This window comes from Xenopus laevis, chromosome 9_10L, assembly GCF_017654675.1.
Source record: "Xenopus laevis strain J_2021 chromosome 9_10L, Xenopus_laevis_v10.1, whole genome shotgun sequence".
Classification (NCBI taxonomy): Eukaryota; Metazoa; Chordata; class Amphibia; order Anura; family Pipidae; genus Xenopus; species Xenopus laevis.
In genome coordinates, this window is record NC_054387.1 from 63,469,974 (window position 1) to 63,489,539 (window position 19,566).

At 41.5% G+C, this 19,566-nt stretch overlaps 1 protein-coding gene, 2 long non-coding RNA genes and 3 other non-coding genes across 6 annotated transcripts in view; 5 read left to right on the forward strand and 1 right to left on the reverse strand.

Moving 5' to 3' along the window:
* The window catches only part of slc11a1.L (solute carrier family 11 member 1 L homeolog), a 26,417-nt gene extending 22,931 nt beyond the window's left edge, over positions 1 to 3,486 (reverse strand). The window contains 1 exon segment of the mRNA NM_001094539.1: positions 3,420 to 3,486. Within this exon segment, the coding sequence (NP_001088008.1) occupies positions 3,420 to 3,441 (22 nt within the window). The 5' untranslated portion in view covers positions 3,442 to 3,486.
* Positions 1 to 5,789, forward strand: part of LOC108701308 — a 9,745-nt gene extending 3,956 nt beyond the window's left edge. Inside the window, exons 2-3 of the long non-coding RNA XR_005964088.1 lie at positions 3,472 to 3,546; positions 5,683 to 5,789. This is a non-coding gene — a long non-coding RNA (uncharacterized LOC108701308). The remainder of the gene's footprint in view (positions 1 to 3,471; positions 3,547 to 5,682) is intronic.
* A 9,893-nt stretch (positions 5,790 to 15,682) lies between these two features.
* LOC108701309 lies at positions 15,683 to 19,274 on the forward strand. The gene is made up of 4 exons (XR_001933145.2): positions 15,683 to 16,193; positions 16,620 to 16,780; positions 18,452 to 18,562; positions 19,174 to 19,274. It is a non-coding gene; the product is annotated as an uncharacterized LOC108701309 (long non-coding RNA).
* On the forward strand, positions 16,238 to 16,345 carry LOC121398595. The gene has a single exon (XR_005964416.1). It is a non-coding gene; the product is annotated as a small nucleolar RNA SNORD89 (small nucleolar RNA).
* Positions 17,469 to 17,583, forward strand: LOC121398594. The gene has a single exon (XR_005964415.1). It is a non-coding gene; the product is annotated as a small nucleolar RNA SNORD89 (small nucleolar RNA).
* LOC121398593 lies at positions 18,970 to 19,084 on the forward strand. The gene has a single exon (XR_005964414.1). It is a non-coding gene; the product is annotated as a small nucleolar RNA SNORD89 (small nucleolar RNA).
* Positions 19,275 to 19,566: the final 292 nt, after the last annotated feature.

The window sequence follows — 19,566 nt, forward strand, 5'->3', positions numbered from 1 at the left end:
ACCACGCTGTGTAAAATGTGAAGCATTACGGGTGTTGTTGCCCAGAGCAAACAATCAGCAATTATATTTCAACAGTTAGAAAACTAAGATTTGATTGCTTGCTCTGGGCAACATCACCAGTAGTGTTTCACTCCACTTTTTACACAGCATGATAAACCGACCCCTAGATATATTGCCAGAGATAAGCAGGAGAATCCAGAAAGGTTGTTGATTATATAGACCTGGTAGGGAGAGTTTCTCAGAAAGAATTTGTACAGTGTAAATGAAAGAGCAAGATGTAATTGATTCCTCTATTCCTCTGCATTCTTTCCAATGTTTCCATTAACTGCATTGACCTGAGCTCTTACACAGCATGTACTAGTACTAATGCAACAAACAGAACACACAGATGGGCATAGCTGCCTACATAGAATTAAGCTGGCCATAGACCCAAAGATCTGATCGTACGAATCGTACCAAACGACCGTTTTCCGCCGGACGAAAAATGTCGGGACTCTCCACACATCGTCCGAAAATCATAGGAATCATCGATTCGTAATATCAGATCTTTGCGTCTATGGCCAGCTTTAGTCTTGAATGTGTTTTTTTGGAGGCAGACACTTTGATTGCTGTGATATCTGTATGTTTAAAATGTAGATGTTAGTGAACTGGCTTCTAGTGGGCAAATACAGCGCCTACTAGGATATATTAATCAGTTACATTTGAATAATGAAAAGCTCAAACATGGGTATACCCGGGCTCTTCTCAATAGGTAGAAAAAGTTGTAGGGCTGAACTCAGATATTTTGTAGGATGGTGTTGGATCAACAAAATGCATCCTACAAGTTAAATGTAGTCGAATGGGTCAAAATAAAATGCGATACTGCATCTGACGAGTTAAAATCTGATGGTGTCCGACCGACTTTTCTTTCCCATTGAAGTGCACTGAATGCCAGATGTAGATGCATGAACAAAGCACACCTTCTGAATTAATCTCATACGATTTTACTATATGGAGATCAGATTGTGTAGGATCCTGCAAATCTTTTGCTGTTGAGTGGTGTTACATGGTTTTGGATGAAAAGGTTAGCTAAAATCGGAATCACAAATTTTGATCGAAATCTCCTGTATAGTTTTACCAGGCACATTTCACCCCTGGTGCTGCCCCCCCCCCTCGGTTCTGCGCTTCTAACTTGTATTGTCTAATGTTATAACTACACCCCTGTTTTTGTTTATACTTTAAAAGCACTTTGTACATCTGTGGTGCTCTAAAAATAAATGAATACAATTAGTCATAAGGGTAATTCAGTCGCTGCCATAAGAATCACATGCACGGGGCCAAGGATGATTTCTTTGTAGCCATTCAGTCTGATGGTAGATGCTGGGAGTTGCAGATACAATGTTAAGGAAGTTAAGGAAAAGGAGAGAAGTGGGAGAAAATGTTGAGTCTCCCAAGATGTTTTGAACTAAAACTCTCCAAAAGCAGGTGGTATATGCCCAGCTGAGGAGTTTTAAAAATGGGACACGTCATTACATTAAGGAGTATTAGCTTAGGGGCATATTTATGATGTGGGGTAAAAAATGACAGGATAATTCACCACACATTGGCAGGTTTCATCTTGTAAAAAACAGCATAAAATTTTTATGCATTTTTTCTTAGAGTGACTTCCGCCGGAAGCAATGTCAAATAACGACGGCAAATCTGGCATTCGCATGGCGTAAAATAAAACACAACTTGATAAATTCGCCATTTATTTTACACAGTTTTTTTGGCGAATTTCATTCTACACAGCATAATTAATATATGCCCCTTATAGCGCACCCCGATTCTGTGATTTAATGTTCCTGTGGGTGGAGCCACAAGCATGAGATGATTTGTAGGTGGAACCATCTGAACAAGTAGTTCAAATGCAGCACTGCTCATAGCTAGGTGATATTTATTTTCACTGATTTAATGATGTCATTTTACTCATTCTGAAGGTGAAAGCTATGGTCAGCTGTTTCTCAGCCTGTGGATAAACACATGCCGAGAAACAGCCTGTTTATCCGCAGGCTAAAACACAGCCTTGTCTGACCATAGCCAAACAGGTTATACTAAATATTCCTAATATCTAGCATTACCTTCACTGATTTTTATGACATATTTAAACAACGTAATGGGTAAGCTTGTGGGTATTTATGTCTATATGTGATTTTGCCTTCATTTCATTAAGATGAATGAGTTCAACTGAATCTACTACATGTTTCACCTCAGCTTCCTCTACAAATTCACTCAAGATTTAGCCATAAAGGTAAACTGGAGCTTAAATATACACAAAGGGGTGTAACCAGACAATACAGAAGATTTTATAAAGCTATGCACAAAGAAATATTTTTTGGATACTGTAAATTAGATAATCATTTAAATTTCCAGTGTATCTTACTGTTTTTAATAATTTACCTTTATACTCTGCCTATACAAATAGGAATTTTACTTTGCAATCTGGTTGCTATGGTCGTGGTCTAGAATCTCAGCCATAAAGCAGGACAAGACTGCTGCTTACAATTTGCATCAGATAAGATATGTGCCACTGTGACAGAATACTCTGTTATACAGATAGCTAGAATCTCAGTCATAAAGCATGGCAGGACTGTTGCTTAAAAAAGGTATCAGATAGGATCTGTGTCACTGTGACAGAATGCTCTGTTATAAACAAAGCTAGAATCTCAGCCATAAAGCAGGGCAGGGCTGCTGCATTGACAAAGTTATGCAAGCACTAAAGTAGGGATGCACCGAATCCACTTTTTTGTATTCGGCCGAACCCCCAAATCCTTAGCGAAAGATTCGGCCGAATCTTTGTGAAAGATTCATCCGAATACCGAACCGATCAGAACCCTAATTTGCATATGCAAATTAGGGGTGGGAAGGGGAAAACATTTTTTACTTCCTTGTTTTCTGACAAAAAGTAATGCAATTTCCCGCCCCTAATTTGCATATGCAAATTAGGATTTGGATTCGGTTCGGCCGGGCAGTATGATTTGGCCAAATCTGAATCCTGCTGAAAAAGGCCGAAACCTGGCCGAATCCCGAATCCTGGATTTGGTGCATCCCTACACTAAAGTGATTATGTATTGAATATTTATAGTACAATTTTTTCACAAGAATTTTTTCAGGCACACATTCAAACTTTGCTTTTTAAAGACAGTTTCATTTTAAGTTCTTCAAAAGGCATATACTCCTATGCAATGAGAGACGATCAAACAGTATGAACAACTCTTAGTACCTGTTGGGTGATGCTGAGAGTTGTATTTCAGCAACATTTTGATTTGTAAATACCCCTGGATTAAACATGTTCTTCATCATGAATGATATGAAGGAGGGCTTTTCTGTTATGAAAAGATTACAATTTGTTTTTCATGATTATATTGCATTGGGGTTTTATGCTATGTTGCTTTGCTCACCTGCATTCTCCTGTGAACCCATGCTAAGCTCTTGCCTGTTCCTCCCGCACAGGGATCTCCAGAAACGGAATGATGCCGGCAGAAGTCAAGCAAATAACTTTCAAAGTCTCAATGTGCTTGGAAAGAGGTGGCGTACTGTATTACAGCTAAACAGCTATTACTTTGTGGTGGAAATTCCCATCTGTGGTTTGATGCACAGACACTCATCACTGTACTTCCACTTTTAGCGAATGAATAGCCGAGGGACAAAAGATCTGGTATCATATTATAATCAAAACCTCTGTAAAAATCGAATTAACATACGGTTCAGAGCTATTACAGAGCTCAGCCTGCAGCCTGTCACAGAACTCCTTAGTGACTTCTAATCTCCTTGTAATTTACAGTAGGGGATAAATTTTCCTTATAATACATTACAGATACTCAGGGTTCCTTGTATAACTCAGCCTGCAGCCTTGTGTCTTTATATGGTCACAGATCCCCTCAGTAACTTTTAATATTGTTATAATTCACAGAGGACATAGGCAAGTGAGCACAGTAAGTAAAATATGAATTTTTTACTTCATTTACCATGCAATCAATCACACACATGTAATGTATGGTTGAACAAAACATTGTGAATAAGTGCCATTCTTATCAAAGGAAGTTCAAGATAATGCTACTTCTGTTTATGTGCACCTTTGTTGTAAGACTTATTTATCTAACATTCATAATTGTTGGCAGATACTTTTAACTTCTCCAGAACCATTTCCTGGTGATTTTTGTCATGCATGCCTGATCATGTTGCCATTATCTTCCAGCCATATTCCTTGCTCTGTCCCAAATGCAGATATAAATATGTGAGATCCCCTAAATAATCTAGGAGGGTTATAGCTTTGTGAACCTTTAATTGTTGTCAAATCTGACACACGTGGACAAACCAGACACTGTCATGAGAGGCTCACCTTTTCACTTCCAGTGTCTGCCATAGTTAAACCATTTTCCATTCTTTCCACTGGGAAAGACTGACAAGCTATGAAAGTGATTTGAATGGCCCCTGTTTCCAGAGAACATTGTGTCACATAAAAATGGTATAACACACCCTCATTGACAATTGACAATAGCCCAGGAAACACTAGAATTTGTTACCAGCAAGCTGACCTAATTACACCTTTAGCTGGGAATGCTTTGTATAATAGGTGCTGCAGGGTGCAATGAAATTATATGTAGCCCTTAAGGGCTCTTACACACAGGCGTTTTTGTGTGCGCTCCCCTGCGTTGCGCTTTCTTCCGTTCAGCCACAGGGGAGCGCAGGAGTAGACGCACTTAATTATTGTGAAGGGGGATGTACTCACAAAGACGCATGTAAGTGCCGAACGCAGGTGGAATGCAACATGCTGCATCCCACCTGCGTTTGACGCTTAAACACGTCTGTGTGAGTACATCCCCCTTCACAATAATTGAGTGCGTCTACTCCTGCACTTCCCTGCAGCAGAAAGGAAGAAAGCGCAATGCAGGGAAGCGCAGGAAAAAACACCTGTGTGTAAAAGCCCTAATTGAACTGGCAATAAAATATGCTCAACTTATCTCCAAATAGATGCATCTAAAACAGACTGACATATGACAAATCGATTGTGCAACTTGTTGCAATCACAATAATATCCTGTGTTCTGTCACCGAATATTGCTGCAAGGGCAGTTGCAACACACCCCACGATTTAGATATCTGTGACTTGAATGTGGATACTGGCAGCAGGCCAAAATAGACACTATTGTCTTCTATAGTGACAGTCTGTACTACAAGTTATAGACCATGTGACATGCTCTATAGAAAACAATGGAACCCATTTCAAGCCTGCATCAAGTTGTTCTAGCCAACAGCAGCTGTGCATGATATGCAGGTATCTGCAGTTGCACTTCAGATGAAGGAAATTTGTGTTTTGTCACTCGTGGATTTATCATGAGGATACGGTCAGTGTATTCATAACAAACTGAACAATCTGCTCCATTCGCCAATGAAACACAAGCAACTAAAAATAGGTGTAATTGTTTTCTATGTAATGTGCCACAATCATTACAAACTGTAAAAGAGACAGACTTTATAGGAATCTATTTTCAGTCGTACACTGTGCTTCTTTCTAGAGCAAAATGTAATAAGAAATATTATGGAATATTCATCAAATTATTAACATCTGCAGCAATTGTGGGGGAAAGGTGGGTGTTGGCTTCCAGCTGATCCCACTAAACAGCACCTGATTGCAAACTGCCAACTATTTCTGGATCCCCAGACTGAATGAGATGCACCTGTGTCCTTTTATATAAATACCTCAATCAGCAAGGAACTGAGTCTCAGGAGAGGTGTTTGGCTGAGGATTTGCAGTGCAGTTGGAGGAAGTATCAGGTGGGTGGTCTTTGTATTCTGTTCCTCTTTCTCATGACATGGTCTGACAGCTGCCATTCTCTAATTTCTTGTTTCTCTGCTGTTCTGAGTCTTATGGAAAAAATCCAGTAGCACACAGGTAATGTTGTAAAAATCTTCAGTGATTTATTAGCCCATATACAAACACACAGAAGGGCAACGTTTCAGGCCCAACTGGACCCTTTATCAAGCCAGGCTTGATAAAGGGTCCAGTTGGGCCTGAAATGTTGCCCTTCTGTGTGTTTGTATATGGGCTAATAAATCACTGAAGATTTTTACAACATTACCGGTGTGCTACTGGATTTTTTCCATTGGATGTAGAAGTTGACCCTGCTTGCAGGCAAAGGTCTTCCAGTTTAGCACCTGGACCTACACTGGTGAATATAAGAGGGTAGAGCACTCCTAAATATTGCTGTTCTGAGTCTTGGCATGTTTAATCCTTTGTTCTAAATTAAGCATCTTTTACTAAGCAAGGACCTGCAGCTATTTTCAGGTTTTCTGCAGGAGAGCCTTTTCTGTTTATATACACATGGGTAGAGGGTAGTTGGCTTATGTTTGGGTGGTGGTGTTAAATGATGTGAACTTTTTCTAGTATACCAAGGCTAATTCCATGTGCATAATATGCTAGAATACAAGGCAATATAAAACTATATTGAATCTGTTCTGAAAGTCCTTCCCTAATGTAGTTCTGTGTTGGACTGGGATGCCAGGGGCCCACCAAAAAATCTTGGGCTGAGGGACTACTTTCCAACCTATTATACTTCCTTTCCTCATGCAACCTCTTTATTCTCCTAGACTCCCTTCTCTACAATATTATTCTCTACTCCTCCATTATTAAGCCTTTGTTGCCATAAAGAAATAGGGAATAACCATAAATAGGCCAAATGGTTAGAAGCAAGAGGCCAGTCTGACACTGGTTATAATATTAGTTTATATCAGCCAATGAATGGACATTGTAAAATTTTGTAAAAAATCTGCATTATTTACATGTTATTGGTGAGTTAACTTAACTATAAAATGTTGGCTTAAGTTAAATGTAAATATTTGTGTATGAATTTGGCAGGCTTGTTTTCATATTGCTTCTCCTTGCATCACCTGTTTTACTTAGCCATAACAATGAAACCCACTGTAAGAAACATGAGATCTGCTGGCAACAAGATGCCCCAGAGCATGCTGGGAAAGAGAGAAACAAAGTGTAAGGGTCGATACTCCAGCTTCATTTACAGGGTACTGAAACAGGTGAGTGATACATATTAAAGTGGTTGTTCACCTTTGAGAACTTTTAGTATGATCAGTGTCGGACTGGGCCGGCGGGACACCGGGAAAAACCCCGGTGGGCCCCGGGCTCTTGTGGGCCCCGCCGGCCCAGATCCGCTACTTAGTGGGGCGGCGCGACCCCACTTTGTTTGGGGTCGCGGTAGAATAGAAGGGCTGCGCATGCGCACAAACGCGGCGCCGCGCGCATGCGCACTAGCCGCCTGCAGCACTCCGGAGCGGCAGTGGCGGCTGGAGGGGGCACTGGGGCAGTAGCCCCGGTGGGCCCCATGCCTCCCAGTCCGACCCTGAGTATGATATTCTTGAGACCTTTTTTTTTTTTAGAAGGGAGTCAGTGATGCCTATTTGAAATCTGCAGAGTCAGAAGAAAAAGGCAAATCACTATAAAACTAAAAAAAAAATGAAAACCCATTTAAAAGTTGCTTAGACTTGGCAGTTCTAGAACATGTTACCTTAAGGTTTGGGGCAGATTTAGTTACCTGGCGATTAATCGCCTCTTCTGCTCAGCGACAATCTCCCCGAACTGCTTACTTGCGGCGCTTCGATTAACAAAGTCTTCTGAAGATTCCTCATGAGGCGACTTTGGAAATCGAAGCGCAGGCGGTTCTTCATTCAAGCATACGGAAGGCAGTGCGGGGATATTGTCGCCGCGCAGAAGAGGCGATTAGTCTGCCCCAACCCGAAAGGTGAACCACACCTTTAAACTTTTTTTACATAGCATGGGGGTCTTCTCTAATACTCCCAGGCCTCTGCTCCCCCTTTTCCCATATGAAGTAACTTGTTTATAGCTATAAATTCTTTTTTTTTTTTTTTTTTTGCTAGACTGTATTTTACTCCCTTTATGCAATTATTCCATATTTGGAAGCTGGCACCGTCTGCTATAGTTCCACTAATGTGTCGCAATCTGCTATAGCTCACACTGTCGCAACTGTTTGATCTCCATGCGCAATGGATAAAGTTTGTGACAGCAGCTGGGACTTATCGTCTGGCCGTATCAAAGATTTTGGCTACATGGGAAATTCCCAAAGTCGGCTGAGAATTCCTGAGTTGCCAGGGCTCCTACAGTGCAGACTGCTAGATATGACTTGACCTGAAACTACACTTCTGAGTTAGCCAGCAGTCTGAAGTTCTTACCTTTCATTATTTTTCACTGCTATTCTGTGGCATAACTTGACTTTCCCCCTTGGTTCTTCTGGCAAAAAGTACTCCTGGCATAACCTGGCCATGTTTCCAGCTGGTATGCCTAATTCAGTATCTGAACTTATTCTATACCTAACTCTGTATCTGACAGTTTTCTAGGCAAATATTGCAATTTTTTCTTGGAATAAAGATATATATTTTACATTATTGGCAATAACCCTTTATAAGCACCTTAAGACTGCATTGCTGCTTTCTAGAGGAGTCTTTACTACCAAACCCACTAGGGGAACAATTTGTTTCAACACGTTACTTGACTAAAATAACAGCAAGATGCAGAAGGGCTATAACTTTATATTTCAACTCTAAATTTAATGTTCCTGTGTTTTCTAAATTTAGTTCACCAGAATGGACACTTTTAGTTATTTTTTTTTATATTTTTTTTTTTTTTATACTAGAGCTTGAAAATGTTGGCCTGCTTTTATAGTTCACTGCCCTGAGACATGCAAGCTTATCTTTCTAGTCTGTCTGTAATGACATTGAAGCAATACCTGGTTAGTGTCTAGTTAATTGTTTAACTGGAGAACAGAAGGTTTACAGAGATGGTAACTCTGAATCAGTTTACATGGAATACCCCTATAGACTTTATCTCCACACCGGGGTTTAAAATGGCCACCGCAATATACTGACTTGATTCCCGACCAGTTTTGCACTTACTTGGGGTCCTCCATGTAGGGTTTTCTGATATGTGGCTCCACTTGAGAGCAAATGTATTTTAGCATGTTCTTGTCACCAAACTAAGTGGTTAGTTACGTGCAGTTTATAGGAAGAGTAAAAGTGGTGTACAGCTAAAGTATAGTGTGTGTGTATATAGTATAACTAAATAAAATGTGTATAGTGTCTAACTTGGTAGGGTAGGCACATGGCACCCTGAAGGGCAATACCTGTCAGGTGCCCTGTGCACAGTTTGAATGAATAAATACACACTCCTCTCCAAGGTGCCATGCAGGGGGGGAGGAGTGGGTTCTAACACTTGCCTTGTTTCTGCAATAGTAAATGAACCATACTGGCCTCATTGGGTGTAGTGGGTTGTGCATATCTGCCATGGCTTTCCCTGAGTAGCCAATGCAATGCACCACAAGACTACTACTGCATGTATTCAACCCTTTAACCTGTATCTTGTTGCAGGATCAACCACAAATGAGCTTCCCTTCTCTATCAAAGGATACCGCTGCCAAAGAGACCTGCTTTTGTATAGCAGATGAGGCTGCCCGGCTTTCCCTCTACAATAAGAGGAAAACTATTACCTGCCAGGAGATCCAGTCTGCAGCAAAGCTCATTCATTCTGTCTGTACTGCCTAAGTGCAATGTGTCCAACTTTAATGTATGTTTAGTGCTGTTTTTAATGTGAATAAAAATATCTCTAATGTGTTTGGATTCCATTCCCTATTAGGGGGGGGCTCAGCAGTTGGGCAGGTTTGACAAAAAAAATCACTCTGGGGAGGGGTGTATTGATACAGGTCTATAGGAACCACCTTTATCTGATTGAGTAAACAGTTGGCTAAAACTTGCTTACATGTCCAAATATGCCCCTGATACCATTGTTGAACTTGGGTTTGAGAGGGCTGGCTGGATTTCCATGGGGCTGCTTGGCTAGATGAAATCTAGCTACTAAACTGCTTTCAACTGTTGTCAGATGAGCAGTGTAAGGTATAGCAAGAGCCTTTGTGTTTGGTTACATTAAAGAGGGTTGCTCACCATTGAAACTTTTCAGATTGTTCTCCAGAAATAAAGACTACAAACAACTGCTTTGTGGTTTTTTTTTTTCAATTTTGGTTTCAATCTAGCAGGTTTTTAATGCAGATTCTGTGCTGTTATAGTTCTGCATCATTTAGTTGACACTTCTCCACAGCATCTCTGGAGTATTGACATTGATGCTAACAGCTGCCTTTAATGAAACCCAAGAGTTCTGCTTGGCAGGGACAAAGATGTATCCATTTCTTTAGACGGCAACCCACTCAGCTTTAGAAAGTTGAAAAATTATTACAGTACTTATACTTTCAGTATAAGAAACCATTGCACACAGAAAATAGGAAGTAATTGGGAGAATTTCTGGTGAAATATCTGAAACGAACTGAAAGTGTTGGAAGGTGAACAATCCTTCTTCAAAAGAAACTGGTCTTGATACAATGGTTGCTAATCTGCAGATGCTGCTGAAAAATGTATCAATGTAAGAAAATGTACCAGTTCAGATTCTGCACCTAGATCTCTGAGCAGCCCCAGTTTTTTATTCAAATCAGTTTGGTTGCTAGTAACTTGGACCCTGACCAGGTGCCCTGGGCGGTCCTGGCACCAGCTGGACATGTGTGAATTGCCATTTGGTGCGCAAATGGCGTACACATGCAGATAGACTAGGAAGCTAAAACAGAGTTGGGGAGAGAGAAGACCGGACATGGGGTCATCGACAGAGATGTCGCCCCCCCCTAACTTTGCAGTCTAGGCATGTGCCTACGCCTAGTTCCAGCCCTGACCCTAGCAACCACATAGCTGCTAAAATTCCAAGCTTGGAGAGCTGCTACACAAGAAGATAAAAAATTCAGTAAACCACATAAAAAAGGCCAATTGCAAATTTTCTCTGAAATGCGCAAGTTATTTTAAAGGTGTGCACCCCTTCTAAGGTGAGGGTCGAAGTGGCTTATTCCCTAGCTGATAAGTGCGTCCTTGTCCTCATCTTGCCACGTGGTGGTCATAGAGAGTGTCATGTTGGTTTAGGATTGGGGGGAAAGCTAATTAAATCTCCTTGGAAACCTTATCAATCTTTAAGGAGAGACCTTAGACATTTTCCCTTTCTTTAATCTAAGAGACTACATTTTTATCTTAAAAGGGGCCACTCCTAATGTTGAATAATTACAGTACTTGTGGGGAATTTGCAGGAAAGATATCCTAGGTGGAATGGTCTGCGGTCAACATGAATAAAGTTAATTGGTAGATCAAACCCACTCACTTTTAGATCAAAAGAGAAAAAAAAGATTTAATGTAAAATATGAATTTACTTCATATGTTAAAACTTGGCCTATAGCCTCCTGAGAGGATTTAGAAATATTGCTAGTGGAGATACACACACTCATAAGCGATCTATTATTTAAAAGCAGCTATAAATAGGTATGCTTTAAACATAAAGAATTCCAGTGCCACTGATAATATAATTGGGTTATTGGGTATGCAGAAACTGAACAACTCACTGCTGATTATCAAAGAATTTCTGTGCCTATGTACAAGAGAGTACAAATGACATTACAGCGACAACTGCATTATTGTGGCTAAGGGCTCTTACTGACGAGCATTTTTACCTGCACTCCCCTGGAAAGGAAAAATGCAGCATGTTGCGTCTCAACCTGCGTTCGGCGCCTACACGTGCCTGTGTGACTACAGCCCCATTGAAAAAATCGAATGCGTCTATTCCTGCGCTCCCCTGCGGCTGAACGCAGAAAAACGGAACGCAGGGGAGCACAGGTAATAACGCTCGTCAGTAAGAGCCCTTAAAGTGCTTTATTCATCATGTGCAGTGTCAGACAGGTTAACTCCTGATGGACCCAGGTGAGGATGGACATTCCCTATTTTTATGTGAGAACGATTAGGAGAAATAAAGAGATAAATAGCTAATAGCATGTAAAAAGTGGTAATTAAAGGGGTGGTTCACCTTTAAGTTAACTTTTTGTATGTTATAGAACGGTCAGTTTTAAGCAACTCTTCAATTGTTCTTCATTACTTGTTTTATAGTTGTTATATTTGCCTGCTTCTGGCTCTTTCCAGTTTTTAATTGGGGGGGTCACTGACCACATGTAAAAAAACAAGTGATCTGAAAAGCTACAAATGTATTGTTATTGCTACTTTTTATTGTTCATCTTTCCATTCTGGCCCTCTCCTATTCAAATTCCGGACTCTTATTAAAATCAGTGCATGGTTGCTAGGGTAATTTGGATCATAGCGACCTGATTGCTGAAACTGCTATCTGGAGAGCTGCTGAATAAAAAAGCTAATTAACTAAAAACCACAAAGGATAAAAAAAAGAAAACCAGTTGCAAATTGTCTCAGAATTGCACTCTCTACATCATACTAAAGTTAACTTAAAAGTGAACCACCCCTTTAACTTTTAGTATGATGTACAAAGTGATATTCTGAGACTGTTTGTAATTAAAATGTTTTTATTATTTCTGGTTTTTGAGTTATTTAACTTTTTATTCAGCATCTCTCCAGTTTGCAATTTCAGCAATCTATTTGCTAGAGCCCAAATTACCCTAGCCTTAGGGCTCTTACACATGAGCGTTTTTGCCTGCGCTCCCCTGCGTTCCGTTTTTCGGCGTTCAGCCGCAGGGGAGCGCAGGAATAGACGCAAGTCATTATTTCAAATGGGGCTGTACTCACTCAGGCGCGTGTAGGCGCCGAACGCAGGTTCAGACGCAACATGCTGTATTTTTCCTACACGCGCCTAAGTGAGTACAGCCCCATTTGAAATAATGACTTGCGTCTATTCCTGCGCTCCCCTGCGGCTGAACGCCGAAAAACGGAACGCAGGTGAGCGCAGGCAAAAACGCTCATGTGTAAGAGCCCTAACAGAGCATCTGCTTTTTAGATGGGGTCAGTGACCCCCCATTTGAAAGCAGAAAAGAGTCAGAAAATAAAAGCAAATAATTCAAAGCTATAAAAAGAAAAAGATCAATTGAAAACTTGCTTAGAATTGGCACTTATATAACATACTAAAAGTTATCTTTAGGGCTCTTACTCACGCGCGTTTTTACCTGCGCTCCCCTGCGTTCCATTTTTCGCCGTTCAGCCGCAAGGGAGCGCAGGAATAGACGCATTTCATTATTTCAAATGGGGCTGTACTCACACAGGCGCGTGTAGGCGCCGAACGCAGGTAAAATGCAGCATGTTGCGTCTCAACCTGCGTTCGGCGCCTACATGCGCCTGTGTGAGTACAGCCCCATTTGAAATAATTAAATGCGTCTATTCCTGCGCTCCCCTGCGCAGGTAAAAACGCGCGTAAGAGCCCTAAACGGGAACTAGGGATGCACCCAATCCACTATTTTGGATTCGTCCGAACCCCCAAATCCTTCATGAAGGATTCGGCCGAATACCGAACCAAATCCGAGGGAAGGGTAAAACATTTTTTATTTCCTTGTTTTGTGACAAAAAGTCACGCAATTTCCTTCCCGCCCCTAATTTGCATATGCAAATTAGGATTCGGATTTGGTTCGGCCAGACAGAAGGATTCGCCGATTCCGAATCCTGCTGAAAAAGGCCGAATCCTGGATTCGGTGCATCCCTAAAGTGAACCACCCCTTTAAAGAATTAGTACATTTTTAAAATAAGTGAATGTAAAATTGATTAGAGTGTTATTCTAAATTCTCAATTTTTTTAATGCCAAGATATTAAGGGATACATGTACTGTTTATAGGAATGAATTTTGTTACAACCTCACCACCTGCTGGTCAGTTAGGAGAAAGAAAGAGGGCTGGTCAGATGCTCTTCTGGTTTGGAAAAATGTGAGAAAAGTTATCTGAAGTTTATAATGACTTTCCTAAGCAGAACAACATCAGATAAGCCCTCTTTCTCTTGACAACTTCCTTGACTACTTGGTGGTCAGAATGGTCAGAAACTGACCAGCAAGTGGTGCTGTTGTAACAAAATTCATTCAATACCTTGGAAGCAAAAAAAAAATGCAAATTGCAAAAGTGCGTAGAATAGCACTCATCAATTTTACAGTCTCTTATTTTAAAGGTTTACTTATCCTTTAAAAGAATAAAGGGGGAGCAAAAAAAGAATGGGCTTCTGTAGTCTAAGGTTTTCTGGCAGCCCCTGGCACTCTAGTCCAACAACGATCATGTGTCAATACCTATAACTTACAGCACTGGCTGTCCAATGTGCAGCCAACTTTCAGAGCATGGTACCAGCTACATATAGTGCCGGCCTCCAAGTAATTGTAACTTGGTCCATTTATATTAATGACCACCAGCATTCACATTACTTGCTGCACCTGTGAAGTTCAATATACTTTCCCTAAAAGAGACATTAGGGGGAAATGTCATCATAAGCCAAGTAATATGGACAGTGTTGGACTGGGATGCTTGGGGCCCATAAGAAAACCTTTGGCCACAGGCCCACTCTCAAAAATATTTTTTCCTTTTTTTGTCACAATTTCTTTATTCTTTTAGGCGCCGAACGCAGGTTGAGATGCAACATGCTGCATTTTTCCTGCGTTCGGCACCTACACGCGCCTGTGTGAGTACAGCCCCATTTGAAATAATGAAATGCGTCTATTCCTGCACTCCCCTGCGGCTGAACGCCGAAAAACGGAACGCAGGGGAGCGCAGGTAAAAACGCTCATGAGTAAGAGCCCTTAATCACTTTTCCTCAAATATTATCATCAGTCTGTACCTCCATTTCTTCTCTTTATTCTTATATAGAAATGGGGCAACTGCTGTTTTATAGGCATACAAGGCAAATAGTTGGGTGAGTAGAAGGGCCCACTGACACCTGGGCCCACGGGGTTTTCCTGGTATCCTAGTGGGCCAGTCCGACACTGAACATGGATCCAAACTATAGGAGGAAACTGGAAGATTAACAAAAACACACTGTTTTGGTCAAAAGCAGCATTTTGTACTGGAATAGTTGCCTCTAGAGCAAGAGACCGACTGCTTTGCCTAGTTTTTGGCTCTCTCTATGACATCGTTAGCAACAACCAATTATCTAATCATCTGCACAGCATTAGGCCACAGGTGATTGTGCCTAATTACCCAGCTTCCTGCCCCTACATAAGGCCCAGCCGTGGGTTTTTTTCCCCACTCATCTGCCTGCCTGAGTCTAGAATGCTGGTGTGTGGCATTTGGGTTTAAATTTTTTTATTTATTTTTTTCTCACCAGTCTTCCCTCTTCAGCTGTTTTTTCTGGAACGGTTACCCAAGTCTGGATTGGGAATAGGGTTGCCACCTTTTCTGGAAAAAAAATACTGGCCTTCCTATATATTTATCTTTTTTTCCCTATGAATAACATTGGGATCAACTATCATTTTTACCAGGCCGGTAAGGTGGCAACCCTAACTGGGAATTGAAATAGGCCCTGGTATTTCAAGTACATAGCGACCCAAACAAGCCCTCACAGGCCCACTAAATAGCGACTGTCCGTGCCTCTATGGTATCTTGCTGCAGCCCCTCTGGACAGATTGCCAGTCTGGACCTGTTGTTTCCATGGGTGTCCTAGGAACCTTTGTGTTAAAATCAGGTGAGCATGATAAGTGTCTTAGATTGTACATTCTGATATGCAGGGTGTAGTTTTGTTGAATACATATATATTGTGTAGTTTTATGCAGGTCTGGACTGGGAATCAAAATAGGCCCTGGCATTCCAATAGGCCCAATATTCGCTCTCCACCAGCCCACTAAATAGTGACTTTCTATGGCATCTTATCACAGCCCCTCTGGCATTTGCCAGAAACCACAGCTTGCCAGTCTGGGCTGGTTATATGAAGGGATACATAGGGTTCCCACATGTTTAGACAGTGAAATGTTAGACCTAATTTGCATAAGGGGGGGGTGAGTCCTTTGTTCTGTGCAGTGTGCTCTGGCAGATTCCAGGTTTGGCCAGAAAGTGTCACTGTTGAGTCATATCTGCATAAAGCTGAGCTGCCATGTGCTCACTCAGTCTACTTCCTGGTTTTACTTCGGGTGCATGGACACTGGGCAAAGCTGTATGGGCCTGAAGTCTACAGAGGAGCGTTCAGTCTGTGCAGCTCTGGGAAACCATGTTGCTACATGTGAGACCGGACTTGCTGCAGGCTTCTGTACTACCACAATGGCGGCGGCTGCTGCTGGAGGGCCTCGCATCCGGCTGCTCCAAGGACTTTTAACCCCAGCAGGAAGACCAGATCCGAGACCAGATTTCTGCGGGGCTGGAGATGCCCCTGAATAAGGTATGAAATGGGTGTAATTAACAGCATTAACCAATGAAGTATCTGCCTTGGGATGATGACAGAAAGGCCGAATTGCAGCGCTTGGCAGCACGTTCTCTCTACAGAAGCGCAGTGACAAAGCCCCTCGAAGCGAAAACAAAGCTGACCAATGCAGACTTGGATTGCTATTTACAAGGCTGGGGGGTCTCTGGTGCTTTTCAGCTGTTGCTGAACGATAAACAGTAATCCCACACAATTGTAGTTTAGAAATTATATGTAGGCTCACAAATTTCTTCTCCCCACCACCACCCATACACAAATGGTTAATCTTTTGTATATACTTCCATAGTGCAGTGACTCTTGTGCTACAGACTGGAACACAATGTAATGAACCGTATTAACCCTTTCTAATTGGTTATCCTTTATTTTTAAATGGATTCTGTGTAGGTACGGCTAGAGAGGTGCATTGTGCTGAAGAACAAACTCCTGCAATCCAAGTCTCCTGTTCTAGAAGAAGTGAGCATCTAAGGCCAATGGAGGCCAAAGTGTTGGTTGCTTATGCCTGACTGATTCTGGAAGTAGAAGACTGCCTTTAATATGCTTTTAGGGTATGTAATCACATTTGTGTGACACTGTAGTGCAGCCATGTTGTCAGGGGTGATTTTGGCTCATGCTTTGCCCATCCCCCACCACCAAGCTTTTCAGTGTCTGGGGGGGGGCTGAATTGCTAATGCATAGAGCACAATTGCACTAGAAGAGCCAACATTCCAATTTTAAAACCAGAATTTTAACCCAGGTAACTTGAAGGGCGCTGCTATCTGGGAAAAGATTGCCTCATGGCAGCAGAGCCCATGAATGGATGTGAATTTAAAGGAACAGTAACCAAAAAAGTGTTTCAAAGTAATTCAAATATAATGAATTGTTGCTCTCCATTGGTAAAAGCTGTGTTTGCTTCACTGCTTCAGAAACACTACTATAGTTTATATGCACAAGCTGCTGCTGTGTAGCCTGGGGGGCAGCCATTCAAGCTGGGGGGGGGGGGTTTAAGGCAAAATTATATTACTTAAAAACACTTATTTTTTTTTTTTTTTTTTACATTTAAGTAAATTTCTTCTTTTTTTGTGTTAACTGTTCCTTTATGAATGCTGCTGTGGTTGCAGACCTGTTCTGCTTGCGGCTGGTCTTCTGGTTCATTTGCTTGATTGAAATGCTATATTGCAGTGTGAGTGGAACCAATTTAGAAGCAGCTAGGGTTAGAACCAACGTCTACACCACGGTCGCACTAGCTTGGGGCTGTCTGAGGAATGATGACATGAAAGGCCGAATTACAGCACCTCCCCTGGCAGGTTTCTCTCTGTGCAGGAGGTGTGATGACAAAACTCCTTGAAGCGAACTGAAAACTGACCTCAGCAGCACCTGACTGTCCCACTAAGCATTGAAACGAATATGGGCAAAGCATGACATTGCTAAAATTTTTCTTGCAGCCTATCTTTGGGCACTCATCTACATGGTATTATGCTGTCTAGAGGGTACTTGCTATACTAGCTTCTCTTCCATGATTCTTCAGGAAAAGGTGATGTTAATGCATTTACCCTAAAACAGAATTCAAACTGCTGCTATTATCACTGAGTCATATTACAATGCATGATTTCATGGTTACTATCTGCTCTCTCAATTTCTTGCCAAATCTGCTGTCTTTTAGAAAGATATTTATTTATTTTTAAAGTGCTCTGTGTCTGTATCACTTTATACCATGTACAAGGACCAAGTTTTTGCACTTCCCTTACTCCATGATGCTTGCTGCTAGCAGATCTATTTAACAAGCTGCTACATCTTGGTCCTGAATAACAAAGGCGTCCCTCCCACATATCTGCACGTGATCTCCAGGCTATAGGCTTTATATCCCCAGCTAATTGCGCAACTCACATGCCTGAACCTCTTCATGTCTCTCATTCACCCCTGGTCCTCACCCTGCTAACCTTGCTCATTTCTCCTTTTTTTTTTGATCACTAATGTTCTGCCCTCTTATAATAATAATAATAATAATAATAATAATAGGGCTTTGAATATACAGCACATTATCTTTGCTTTACTGTGGTTATAACCAGACTGTGGAACTGGAGTCTTGAGTGCACTCTAAGCATTGCTAACCTATAACCCATGAAATTACGTAATACAGTTCAGTAAATGATCTGTCTACTTTTTAACAGGCTGCGAAAAACAAATTTTAGTTTAACATATTAATACTCTTGTTTTCTTTCCAAATGTATTCTGTGCAGCTAGAGAAGGGCATTGTGTTGGGAAGAACAAACCCATCCAAAATCTGCGTATCCTGTCGAAGGGAGTGTCGGTGGAGACTAGTGTTGGATGCTCACACCTAATTGTCACTTGTGAGTATTGTTTTGCCTTTAAATTCTTGTACTATGGCTTGATTTATGTAAATAAGTGTGTGCATCTTTTGTGTGCCCCTGGATAATGCCCTGCATGTCCAACCTGGCAGGAGATTTTCCTCCTGGGGTTAGATTACTTTCCTTTTGTGTTGCTTGTAGGAGAAAATGGCATTAGTGTTGCTGTTTCATGGGCAGACTGCATATCCCAAGCAGAACTCATGAGATTGCAGCTGGATCCTGAAATAATGTTACGGAATCCCTAAAATTTGATCTAAACCTAAATGTATTCGGTTCTCTGGATCATACATTTTTAATTGGGTTAAGTTCTCTCTTGCAATCCTAGTGTAACCAACTTAGAAGCAGCCAGGTTTAGAACCTACTTCTAAACCTTGGTTGGGGCTCAGCAGTCTGAGGAATGATGACATAAAAGGCCGAATTGCAGCTCCTCCCCTGGCAGGTTTCTCTCTCTAAGGGAGGTGCGATGACAAAACTCCTTGAAGCGAACTGACAACTGACCTCAGCAGCATGTGACTGCCTTACTAAGCACTGCAATATGGGTGGAGCATGAACTATCTGATATGTCATAAGGGATATTTTTCTTTTTCTTGCAGGATATCTGCTCATGTATTTGACAAACCTCGGGGGAGAAATCTCATCTTGTAACTCCTATCTGTGAATTTAGTACAAATAAAGTGATACCCTAAAAAATGAATGGCTTCATCCTTTTCCTAACATTGTTCCCGGTTGTTATTGTAGTTGCTGTCATAAACATGGCTCTTGGGCCACATTCAATTACTGTTTCATGGTTACATCTGAATTTGTTCAGTGACGCACAATATTTTCTTCCCCTCTGTTTATACCTTCACTAAGGTGCCAGCTTCTCGATCTCTTCCCTTCTTACTGTGTTCCTAATCAGGGGGGGTTATTTATAAACACTGGGCACATTTGCACCTGGGCAGTAACCCATGGCAACCAATTATTGCTTTCACCCAGGGGTGAATTTG